The sequence below is a fragment of the Triturus cristatus genome, chromosome 3_2, assembly GCF_964204655.1.
Source record: "Triturus cristatus chromosome 3_2, aTriCri1.1, whole genome shotgun sequence".
NCBI lineage: Eukaryota > Metazoa > Chordata > Amphibia > Caudata > Salamandridae > Triturus > Triturus cristatus.
The window spans coordinates 317,245,690-317,258,336 of NC_140584.1; the positions used below are offsets into that span (position 1 = coordinate 317,245,690).

Genomic DNA, 12,647 nt, shown 5'->3' on the forward strand with positions numbered 1-12,647 from the left:
TACTTGTAAAAATGGCAAGCCGAGTTGGGCCCAAACATGTATGCACTAAAAATGAAAATGTGGTAGATAAGCTTCAGTTTCGGGGGCATTGAGCTTATTTATCTAAAATTAACATTTGTATTTTATTGTTAAAATGTCTGCATTTTCAGAGTCCGGCAAGCTGATGTTTGGTTCAAAAATATTGAATGTCTGAAGTACGTTTAAAGCAAATATTTGATGGCTAATTCATGCTTTATTGCTGACGTTGGCTCCTTGATATCAGGGGCACTTACTGCCAGGGCTTTTATTTCATGACTTGTGTGGAGGCATTTAATTGGCTATTTTAGAAAAGCATTCTATCATGTTGCATTGTGTTGAAGCATTTATATAGCGCTTTTTACCACTATGTTGGCTGCTGCTGCGCTTGCCCTAATGGGTAGCATGCTATACAGTGTAGAGTGTGTGGATGGAATGTTGTCTTTGTTTTGATCCTAGGTGGGAAGTTTTTCCATGTCAGGTGTGATGACCACAAATGTTGTGTTTATTATGTCATGGGTCGCAGTGCTTAGCAGTGTGATGGATGAAGAAATATGAAAGAGAGGCCCCCAGTTTATAATTTTCAGTAAACTGGTAGTTCTGAACTGCTCTGCAGCTCCCTTTATGGTATTTATCATGATTATAGTCCAGTTATCTGGTCACTGCACTGGGTTGTCTAACCTGAGATATTTTGTTTCATGTTTATAGTCCTGAGCAGGCAGGTTGGAGGGGCAGATGGTGGGGAGATCTGCTATGATGGTCTCACCTGCAGTCTGAGGCCTTGGTATGCATAAGCCTGTCAGATCTGTCTACCTCTCAGTAGTAGTCTATGATTGTAAAGTTTGTAAAGCTTTTCCTTCTTTCCACCCTGCCCCTAACAAATAGGGTCTCCCCCTAACATGAATCAGTGACTGCAACCAGCAGTATGGAAAAATGAAGAAAAGAATGTTGCTATGTGCATTCTGAGAAATGAAAGGTCTTGTTACATTGTATTGTGTTGGAAAAAAAACTGATTTGCCACAATGTTCAGTTTTGTTTAAAGGGAGACACCAATAGAGGCTTGACTGGCACGCCACAAAAATAATGAAATATTTCATTACAGCCTCTTTATAACCTGTGAGATTTTTTCAAAATGTACTCAGGGGACAAACGCTCCCAAAACCACAAAAAGGAAGAAAGGCGTGCTTGTGCAGTCCACTTTGAGGCGGTTGTATAAGCCCACCCACCCCTTCCAAAGTTCACCTGCCGCCACTGGACTGGGTTAGACATAATGATCCACTCCCCAGGGGGTCACTTCCTAGACTATGTTTCAATGATCCAACTTTAGACATCGCTTACACAGCCTCTGTCTGCACTGTCAGATCTCAAGTTAGGGTGGTCAGAGGCAATATTTATCAAAGGGTTTTTTACTCACCACCAGAGTATGTTCTTCCAAAGCAGGCGAGCAGCAGCGCCAGTCCCAGGAGCAACTTCATTTCTTTCGCAGGATTCTCTTTCATTTCATACCTGTGTAAAAACAAAATAAAATATTCCCATATATTGCAGTATTGTTTCATGGGTCTAGTAAGCCTAGCAGCCATTTTGTTCAAGGTTGTTCATTTCATTTGCACATTTCTGCAGAGTGTAACCTCATTCCCAGACCTGGCAAGTGGAAGCAGGATTTTGGGAGAATAGTGAGCTCAGCTTGTATTCATGAATTATATCTTCTCCTCAAAGATGCCTTGAGTTTTCTTGGGTAGAAGATCCTTCCACCTGCTCATTAGATACGTTTTTGCTGTAAGTACCACCTTTCTGTCACATGATTAGGAGCCATATGTATGAAAATGCCCATTTGCGATTCTTAAATAGCGATTTTTTGCGAACCGCTATTTGAGAAGTGCAAAACTCTATGTATGTAGGATTTGCAATAAATGTTGCGAATCCTGCTTATTCCTTAATTGCAAATCGCAAATTGCGATTCGCAATTTAGGAATACCTCCCCATTCCTTCCTATGGGCCTAGAGGCCCATAGTGATGAAAGGGAACACATTCTCAATTTGCGATTCACAATTAGAGAATTGCAAATTGCGAATGCAATTTAAAGAGTGCCAGGGTGTCAAAAGGACACCCTGTTGCACCCCGGAAATGAGCATGGGTACAGATGTGGTGCACATACATGCCGTAAGGGCATGTATGTGAGTCACATGGCACTTTGAAAAATGCATAAAAGTGCATTTTTCAAAGAAATCGCAAATTACCACCAACTTGAAGTTGGTGGTAATTTGCGATTGCTTAAGTCCAAATTGCACTTTTTCTGTGCTTTTCACATTGCATTGAAGGAATCGCAATTTGCGATTCCTTAAATGCAATCGCAAAATAAGGAATCACAAAATTTGCGATTCCTTATTTTGCGAGGGGTAGTTTGTGTCATACATATGACACTGCTGTTTTGCGATCGCAAACGCCGAAATTCTGCGAATTTCGGCGTTTGCGATCGCAAAATTGCCTTCATACATATGGCCCTAGGTTCTGTAAACTTGTATTGAGAGAAAACATATATAGGGATGCTCTAAAATTTGTTTATTTTTGTATTATGCTCCAAATGACCCTTTTCAAGTGAGAGCTCTTGTTGGTTAAAAGGACTAATCTTAATCATTTAAGTTCTCATACAAAAGACACTACTCTTGTATTTACAAAGAGCCTGCTGTTACAGACCACAGCACCTGGCAATCATCCAATCAAAGAGGTTTTTGTGAACATGTGACACCAAAGAATTCAAGTCTTTAAAACACTGTATTTCATGAACAGGTACATGTGTACAGGTGACTTTAATCGAGCACTATTTCATTCTGTATACGTTCCAACCGCAGGTCAAGGCTCGCCCTATATTACCTCTGGGCCTCTTCTTTGTAATGTCTCACCCACCAAAATACAAAATATAGGTGGAATGCTTGAATTAATCTGAGGCCACATTTCACTCCATTGTTTTTCTCTCCCTTCAGCAGTGATCCTCTAGATCTCACTCATCATCACAGTTCCTGTCCACTCACAGCTGGCGCCCATAGGCAGTGAGCTCTCATTATTTCAGAGTGGGGCGCCCTTATTTAAGCTATAACTGTTTTTGGGCTAGTCTTCTAGAATACAAAGAGTGGGAGTGGGAGAGTAAGGACTAGGGCTATGTTTTACACCAAATTCTCTACTTTGAATATTTCAGGTGTTGTTGTCTGTGGTCTCCCTACCAAAGGTCTCTTCCATCTATTACCCCGACACGATGCTTCACTTCTCCTGCTCTCACCACTTGGTTCTTTTTTTATCTTTTATAGTTTTATATAGCGTGAACTCAACTAGAAGGTATCCAAGCACTTTACCTGAGCACCAGTTGCATTACAGATGGACACATTAATTTTGTTTAAGTGATTTGCCTAGAATCACAGAATGTTGAGCATCGCTGCCGAGACTCAAACCCGGTTCCCCAGCTTTGAGGCCAACCGCTCTGGCCGTTAGGCTACATCCTCTCCCTGGTTCTTGTTTTTATTTTATTTTATTGCACTGTCCTTTCACTCTAAACCTTTCCCATTCTTACCTTAGTCCATCAGGGTGTATCTATCTTTCACAATCACCTGTTACTACCCTTTCTCCTCTCTTTTCTCACCTTATCTTTCTACTGTCTCCAGTCTCTTCTCTTGATCCTCTCTCTTCCTTACCAATACCACTCTCCTGGATCTCTTTTCATCTATGCCTATACTGCCTATCTTTTCTTACCTCAGGCTGTCTCCCCCTTGCATTCACCTTAAAATCAGGTCCCTGCCCCTCCCCTTATCCATTTCTGCTTTTACCAAGAATTTCCTTTTCATTAACTCTTACTTCTAACACCTATGTTGCCTCTGCCCTTAGATTTGATTCTTGCTTGTCCCTGTCTCGCTTCTAGACAGTTTCTCTCCTTTTGCAGCCCGTCTCTGTCCATCCCTATTTGTTTAGTCTTACCACTCCCTTTTCCCTTTTACATTTCTCCTATTACTCCTTTCTCTTCCATTCTTTATCTCTTTTTTGACTTTCTCTTCTGTTCCTTCTATCTCTCATATTTATGCTGTCTTTTTTATATACATAACGTGCAGCTGTCTCTTCACAGTTTACCTATCATTCTCTTACACCCGTCCCTTGCCTTACTCATATCCCACGCATAACACACCCACCCCTTTCCTCGGTTCGCCCTCTGTCTTTCTCTTAGATCTCGCACAACTCGTCTTTGCAATGACCTTAGAGGCGTGGCAACATGTTGTAATGCCCTCAGAGAAGCAAGAAAAGGCTTATCTAGACAGGAATAATATTGTAACCCTGAATATCTCAAAGGCCTCTACCTCTGTCATCTTCAGAAAGGAACTCTTTTTCCTACAAAAAGGAAGCTTGTAGCAGGCAGATATATTGGATGGGTTCAGGCCCACATAGGTGGTGAAACATTGTGATTTTGCAGATGTTGCAAGGAAATTCTGAGCCTAATAATAATATAATAATAATAATCACAAAAAGTGTGGGGGGGGGGCAAGGTCTCTTCTTATGGGCCTGCTGGAGTGCTGCCAAATTCCAGGGTTTCCATATACCAGTGCTGCCTACTCTTGATTCCATCATTCTACACTTCCTGTTTCTTCATGCCACTCTTGTAGGTACTTTTCTATCTCTGCTTTTTGCTTTTCTCACAATTGTCCTATCTTTCTATTCATCATTCGTTCTATATTTTCTTTGCCTTTCGTTTGCTGTTATCTGACTCTGGTGTGATGATGAAAAGTGAGTCCTCGTCCCCAAAAATAAGTGCTGTTGCCCAACCCCTGCAATCACCAGTACAAATTAGGCCCTTCTGTAGCCCCATCAAGGCAAAGCTCCTGGAATCAAACATATAAGGACTGGTGCTGCCACCCAAGTGGAACAAGAACCCTGTCTTTGATAGGTACAGTTTCAGGAGCTGCCTGAATATGTAATGACTGATGCACCTTACTGCAAATTTGAACCACCTGATGTTCTATGAACCTGCCATATACCTTTGCACCAAAATTCCCGATGGACAGTCAAGGCCCAAGTAAATGCCGTGGGGCATGGAGTGGATTATTTCATCCTCACCCTGAGCAGCAGGAGGGGAATGGCCAGGAAGAAGAATGTGTCCAGATAAAATGGAAAGCCAATTGAGATGTCAAGAACAACAGCATGCTGAGGGAGTCGTCTTAAACCAACACAGTTGTGCGCTAGAGCCCGCGTGGGTACCTGCGTTGGCATTCTCCCAGCAGTTCCAGTTCGCTCCATCACTTTGCCTAAGCAAGGAAACATAGTGATTGAGCAATAGATGAATAAGGTGTCAGGATGTAGGTACGGTTCACTTAACAGTGGTGAAACCTGACCTCTTTCAATACTCTTTCAGGGAGAACACCTTCTTTCAGTGTAAGATTAACTGGAATGACACAGGTGGGACAGGTCACCGGAAATCATGCTTGCCCTCTGTCCTCTCTGAGACTCTGAAAGTCATTGGAGGTTAGACGTGTGCCACACCCCACCCTATGAGCTCTTTTGCTTTCTCTAAGAAATCAAAGGGCAACCACGAGGATTTTGCCTTTCACATCACACAAAATGAACAAGCATTGGCATAGCCAATAGGTCTCGCTTTTGTGAACTTATAAGTATTTAGTTATGCAGCACAATATCCTTGGTGCAACAACATTAACTGTTGCATGGTTAAAAACTAATAGGGCCCCAAAGGCGAGACCTATTGACTATGCCAATGCTTGTTTTTTTTTTTAAAGGACAAGCTGTGCTATCAGGCTCTGGCTGCCACTGCAAGAGGTGTGTAGAGAGAGAGAGAGAAAGAGAGAGAGGTGTGAAGAGAGAGAGAGTTATGTAGAGAGGTGGGTAGAGAGAGGTGTGTAGAGAGAGGTGTGTAGAGAGAGGTGGGTAGAGAGAGGTGGGTAGAGAGAGGGGTGGAGAGAGAGAGAGGTAAAGAGAGAGAGAGGTAGAGAAAGAGCGGTAGAGAGAGAGTGGTAGAGAGAGGTAGAGATGTAGAGAGAGGTAGAGAGAGAGAGGTAGAGAGAGGTAGAGGGGTAGAGAGAGAGAGGTAGAGAGAGGTAGAGAGAGAGGCAGAGAGGTAGAGAGAGAGAGAGGTAGAGAGAGGCAGAGAGAGAGGTAGAGAGAGGGAGAGGTAGAGAGGTAGAGAGAGAGAGAAGTAGAGAGAGGTAGAGAGAGAGGTAGAGAGAGAGGTAGAGGTAGAGAGAGAGAGAGGTAGAGTGAGGTAGAGAGAGAGAGGTAGAGAGGTAAAGAGAGAGAGAGGGAGAGAGAGAGGGAGAGAGAGAGGTAGAGAGAGAGGTAGAGAGAGAGAGGTAGAGGGAGAGAGGGTGTTGGAAAAGTGGTAGAGAGAGAGAGGTAGAGAGAGAGGGGTGGAGGAAGAGAGAGAGAGAGGTAGAGAGAGAGAGGGTGGAGGAAGATAGAGAGAGGGTGGAGGAAACTGCAGCCTGCTTGCTACATGGTCGCAGTTGTTTCTCAGCCAAAGAAATGCAAACAGCAGATTATTGCAGCCTAAATTGTAGCCTGGCCATCTGCACGATGTGCATAATGAAATGCTGAGAGGCGATCTGGCTGATGTGTTATTTCAGAGAGGGTTTAACTTTAATACAATTCAATTTCTGGAAGGCGTGTCACTCAAACCAACCCGCCATTTGCAAAGAGCCAATGCCTATGATTTTGTCCGCAGTTATTTTAGCATGTATTTAAACCAGCATTCGTATTTAATCGAACATGAACTGTAATCTAGATCAATACTTAAACAATAAATAGGAAAACGGGTGTACAAGTTTGCCTTGATTAGTCCCTACACAGCCCCAAAATGATGCTAACTGGCCACGCCCCTCCTGAAAGGATGCTCATTATTCATATGCAGGAACAAAGGGAAAATCTTGCCCGAAAAAATATGGCGGTAAGCTCGCGCTCTGAGGTGCGGAAGTAACGTCACCTGCGGAGAAGATAGCGAATGGAAGAGGGGCGGGAGCCGGATAGGGCTGTTTGTTTTCTATCAAGATGGCGGCTGGGATGTATCTAGAGCATTATCTGTACAGTAAGACGAATAAACAAATTATAAGGAGTACCGATTTCAACGAGGGGGAATGGAGAGGGCAGTGACGAGAAATGGTGCATGAGAGAGGCAGGACAGTGTGGATTGGAAGGGGAGGTGTCCAATTGAGGCAAAAGTGGGAGGGGGAGAGTAAAATGTGAGCATTTGGTGGTAAATATGGTGATGTGCATGGATGGAGCGGGCAGTGAAAAGGAGTAATAAGATGAGAGCGTATGCACAGTGAAGGGTGCCATGCACTTTCCCTATGTCATTAGAGCTTTACTTAAGTCTTTCTTGCAAAAGATGTGGCGGAGACCGGTCTGGGGAGGAGAGGGAAAGGAAGGGAGTCAGGGGCGTCTCAAGTAAAAAAAAATACACGCGACTGGTGCGCACGCAGCAGAAGTGAAAGTGATCGCGCTCCAGATGGCGCCTCGGGCGCTGAAAGCTGGTGGCTGCGCGCATGCATGCGCACATAACCGCAAGTACTAGGCCAGCAAAAGCGTTTGGTAGCACTTTGAAAACCCCACTTACTAAATGTCTCGCAGAGCAGTGCATGCGCTGGCTCAAGCGAGACCTAAAAACTCATTTGCATGGTAGACAGAATACCATTCCTGAAAATTAAAGTTGTTTGGGATGGGGAAACAACTATTACAACGCAGGTATTACATCATACTTCCTTTACAATGCAGTCATTACCATGACTGCGACATTACCCTGAGTTCCATAACAATGCAAGTCATTACAATGACTTGCTTTAGGGAATTGTATTTTCAGTCCAACATCTTCCCTACTGATACACTGACTGGAGTTGGAATAGTAATTTAAACTATTCCAAAGTCCAGTGTTTCCCTAAAGCAAGTTGTTGCAATGACTTGTGTTGGAATGGAACTCATGTTATCGACACAATTGTGGTATTGACTGCGTTGCTAAGCCACATGTAGTTTTGGCATGCATGGTAACAGATGTTATTCTTTGGGGAGAATTACTTTGAGATTGTTTTCTCACTGCTGCATGCTGTCTCTCCATGGAATTTAACATTAAGCAAACTGGTGAGAATTTTCTTACCACCTCAGACACAACTCTTGAATTACTCTTTGGTTATGTTGTTGATAAAAATATGATTTTAGTTGAGTATATAATTGTTATTTTGGCCTTCAATTTATTTCTCAGCTCTGAGAACTAGGTACTAAGGGCTAGTTTAGAGTTGGGTGGTAAAGTGAACCTAATGATTCCTAGCAGATGCAGTAAAGTGAAAACAGTTGGATTACACCCAACAAAACTGCCAGCCTTGGAATTACCACCTCCAGGTTGTAGAATGACAGTGGTGATAGTAAGTGAAGAAATCCATCTGATACCGGGTTTACTGCTTGTGCCAATCTGACATTATGGCCCACCTCTAAAACCGAATGTTATTCTTAAACTACACCCACGTTAACTTACTCACTCCTCCTTGAGCTGCTTAAGGTTTTCATCAAAAGATGATGCTCATCCAGCAGTCTACAGTCTGATTCTGTATTAAAAAGTAACCTTTTCTGCCACCATGGCTACACAGGCATGTATTGCCAGCATTACATGAACACAGAGAGAGATGTCAATTGTAGCTCAAAATGGCTGCCTGAAGTGACCCATTGCCACATTTTTGAAGAGACTGATTTCGAGTTGGATGGGAATGAAAACACCTGCAGTTTCTGAAAGAAGTGCTAAACCTATAGGCGAATTCACAGGCAGAAATCCCTCCTAACATTCAATCTCTGTGCTGTAGGAAATGATGGCTGTGGATTTTCTTATGGATTTAGCACATTCTGCTGAAATCAGAAGACTTTCCCCTGACATTAAGGGTGGGTGAAGTTGCACTCTCTACCTGCAAAGTTGAGGAATGTCTCCATTTGCAGAGGTGACATTCTCTGTCCAGTTCACAAAGATCTGATTTATCTTTGTTCTGCCCTACCACTGGTCAGAACAACTGTGGCCAACACCACAGTACTGCAGCATCACCGGAAGTATGCAAGGCCTCGGATCTCACCTCTGGCTCCTGTAACAAGGACAATCTCTGGCCAATGAGAGTCTGGCACTGTGGGCACCCCCCTCGCCCCTCCAAGGATGACACACCATGGGAACAGACAGCTCTCCCCCTGGAGTGCCATTAGCCTGTCCCAACCCACTCACCCCCTCCCCCCAGACCAAACCGGACCGCCCACAGACCAAGATCAGCAGATTTGGAAACTAGTAAAACCACGAGATAAAGGACCTGGTATTCCCACATCTGTGCGGTTATTCCCCATTATGAGGAGCATAACGTTTAATTGTCAAAATGTGGTGCAGGGATACTGGCTGGAATGGGAGATCCCTACAGCCTGGTATACCCGCACCAAATTCCAGTTAACTCATAACCAGAGTCTTAGTGAAGTCCCAGCTGTCAAAAGACAGTAAACGTATCTCTTTTTATTAACTTTGCAGCTTGCACTATACAAACCTCGTGAAATAAAAAAAGCATACATCGTTGAGAATTGCAAGTCTTCTTAGCTTTGCAGGCATCTGTTTACCAACTAAATGTAATTCTGGCCCTAAGAATTTGGAAACTTATAGGCAGACCCTTCCCGTTATCCAGATCAGGACGACCCACACGTGATCAGCAAGTGAGTCAGCTAATCCACTCGTGCATAAGTGCCTCACTCCGCGGTTCACAAGCCATGGATGACCACATCTGATCTCTTTACCAGAGTATATGAAGGACTTTAGCACATTGTGTTCCTCTCCCAGTGACCTAACAAGGGTGCCACGAGCCTTCATGCAAACAAATAAAGTGGGCCCTTTCCCCAAGGTTCTGTCGAACAAAAATCGTAATTTAGGTGCAAATGGCCCCTCACCCCTTGGGCCCGGGGCCACTGCACCCACTGCGCTTTTGTTAGCCTTGCACCTGTCACCATCTACTACCAATGGCCGGATAACTACTACCCCTTTTACTTCCTATGTCTGTTCACTTGGAAAATACTTAATTGCTGGAAGGATAAACATAACAGAGTAGGGAGGTGGCTGTTGTGCTGTTGAGCTCTCAGGTGACTGCAGAAAAAAGGTGCTGCTGGTACTCAGGACCTATGTGGAATGTCAGTAAGTTCTGACCGACTGGTTTGTCTGGCTCCATGCTGACGTCTGGCTCGCCCCTCTCACCCGTTTCGACTAGCGCCTGCCTCTCCCTCACTCCTGTTTCTTATGTTTTTATATGACTTTTCCTATGCCATTCCCCGCCTCATCTGCGCCTCCGCCTTTCATCCACAGCTGGAGGCAGTCGCTAACTGCCCAATCGCTATTCTATCTGCAGGTCCATAGAATGCCCTTCTGTGCGAAATTCGGAATCACTTCAAAAAACAAGCGCAACATACAAACACCCCTTTGAAACCCGTTTCTCTCTTTCTACCCTTTACCTCTCCTCTTTAACCCTCTCTCTTCTCTGTGCCCATGCGTATCGTCTTACCTGTCCCGTTCTCTCTCCAGCTCCTCTCTGTGCCTCCTCTGCCAGGTGTGTGGTATAAAAGTAGAGGTGTCCAGAGAAACGTCTACGGCCAATCGTCACCCCGCCCCTTTTTCCACGCCCTCCCAGTGGTCATTTTTAAGCAGCCGTGCCCTAGAAAAAGTGTGAAAAGGGAGGTTACCTGTACATTCCGTTAGTTAAGTTTCAAATTACTAATTCCGTTCAGTACCGCTTGTCACTCACACAAAGGGCTTCTTCAGGGCATGTCAAATTTCATTTTGCTGTCAGGCAGACATACCCAGATATATCGGTTTTTTTCTCTTTAGAAAGGTGACATGAATTCCAACCAAATAAAACTCGAAAGGGCAGAGACCACGTGACCCAGAAACAAAGGAAAGCTCGGATCAAGAAGGGATTTCTTAAGTATCTTTTCAAAACGTGAAACACCCTACTGTTTTTGATAGAGCTGGGTGGCTTGTTCTCTATTAGAGACGTTTTAAGGCATGGTCAAAGTGGGTTCTGGCCCAGGGCCCCATCTTTTTAGGGGGGGAGGGGGGGTTGCTCTGTTCTGCAGATTCTTGCCCTGATTACCGTAAAGATTACCGTAAATAAAACTTAAACAGATAGTAGTTTTAAATGCCGTTTTTTTCTTTATTGTGAATGTGCGTCTGGAGTCTATTGCACACATTTTGCAGATAATTGTTGTGTTTGTGTTTCATGCAACATCCTTAAAAAAGTTTCTTTCAGATCAAAACAGGACCTCACAAATGAGAAATAGGAGGGGGTTAATAGAGTTTATGTGCATTCATATTTGTGAGCTGTTGTTATGTTACAATTTGAAAACACACACCACTTGCCCTGAATATTATATGTGAACACATTTAGAGTGTGACTGTGCATTGTCAGTGACCTGGCCAAAGAGGACATGGAAGAGCTGAAACTGGATCACAAATTTAAAGCTGTCCTGAAGAGGGGCCCCCAAAATATGTTTGGCCCAAGGCCCCCAAATTCAAATAGATGTCCCTGCTCTAGGTTTCGGAAGACTAATAAGCTGTTCTATAGTTTTAAGGAGCTGTGTAGCTCGTTTTATAGGCTTAAAGTGCTGTGTCAGCTTGTTAGGCAGGTGTGAGGAGCTGGTTAGATTGTTCTAGTATAATTACAATTGAACATCACCAAGACTCATGTTTATCAAAGGTAGGCGGGTCACAAAAGTTTGTGGTTCTAAAAAATGGGTTGTGGTTCTAGAAAACTTTGGGTAGCACTGTTCAACAGCTTTACAGCAGTGAATAGGGTATTCTATAGCCTCAAGGTACCTGGTGGTCTGTTCTAAAAGATAAGTGAATTGGGGTGCGTATTCAATAGTTTTAGTGAGCTGAGTAGGTTGATCCATTGGATTGGGAAGTTGAAGAGCTTGTCTACATGTCTAGGTATTTGGATACCTTATTTTATAGGGGCAGGGAGCTGGGTAGGCTGCTCCATGGGTGTATAGAGCTAGACAGATTGTCTAAGACTGTTTATTGAGCTAGGTAGAATTTTCTGTGGATTTAGGAAACTGGGTAACTTGCTGTATAGGCTTAGCCAGCAAAGTAAATTTTTTCTATAGGCTTAGGGGGCTTGGTAGCTGGCTCCATAAGTAAAGAGATGGGGCACAAACTGCTAGAGAACATGGCCTGGGTTTCCCGAGGCACCTACGCACACTATGGGAGAAATGTTGAACTTGACTATCTGAAAGTGACTGATAACAATATTTTATAGAGCACTGAGAACAGACAAACCACTGACTAAACTAAAGGACAGGGTAAATGAAAAGAAGCTGAGAAATAACCTGCCACTGATGTAAACCTATACAGCCACAAGAACTGTTGCAAATAATGCGCGCTTTAAGTTTGTTCAGTACAATCATGTTAATATGACATACAAAACTGTGTAAAGTCTACCCAGACTGCTCTGCAGGCTGACCTCGATGTCATGCATATGTCATACATATTACATGGCACTGTCAAAGTGTACAGGGTTTTTGGATGGAGGTATTGGCCATGCTCAAGCGCTGCACAGTAATGCTGGACTGACTGGTCTTGCAACACTGCTGCAATATCAGCC

General features: G+C 43.7%; 1 protein-coding gene across 1 annotated transcript in view; it reads right to left on the minus strand.

Annotated features, from left to right (window-relative positions):
- LOC146857263 (uncharacterized) overlaps positions 1-10,616 on the minus strand; it is a 55,020-nt gene extending 44,404 nt beyond the window's left edge. The window contains exons 1-2 of the mRNA XM_085647774.1: positions 10,551-10,616; positions 1,430-1,521 (exon numbers count right to left, since the gene is read on the minus strand). Of these exons, the coding sequence (XP_085503900.1) occupies positions 1,430-1,514 (85 nt within the window). The 5' untranslated portion in view covers positions 1,515-1,521; positions 10,551-10,616. The remainder of the gene's footprint in view (positions 1-1,429; positions 1,522-10,550) is intronic.
- Between the last annotated feature and the right edge of the window lie 2,031 nt (positions 10,617-12,647).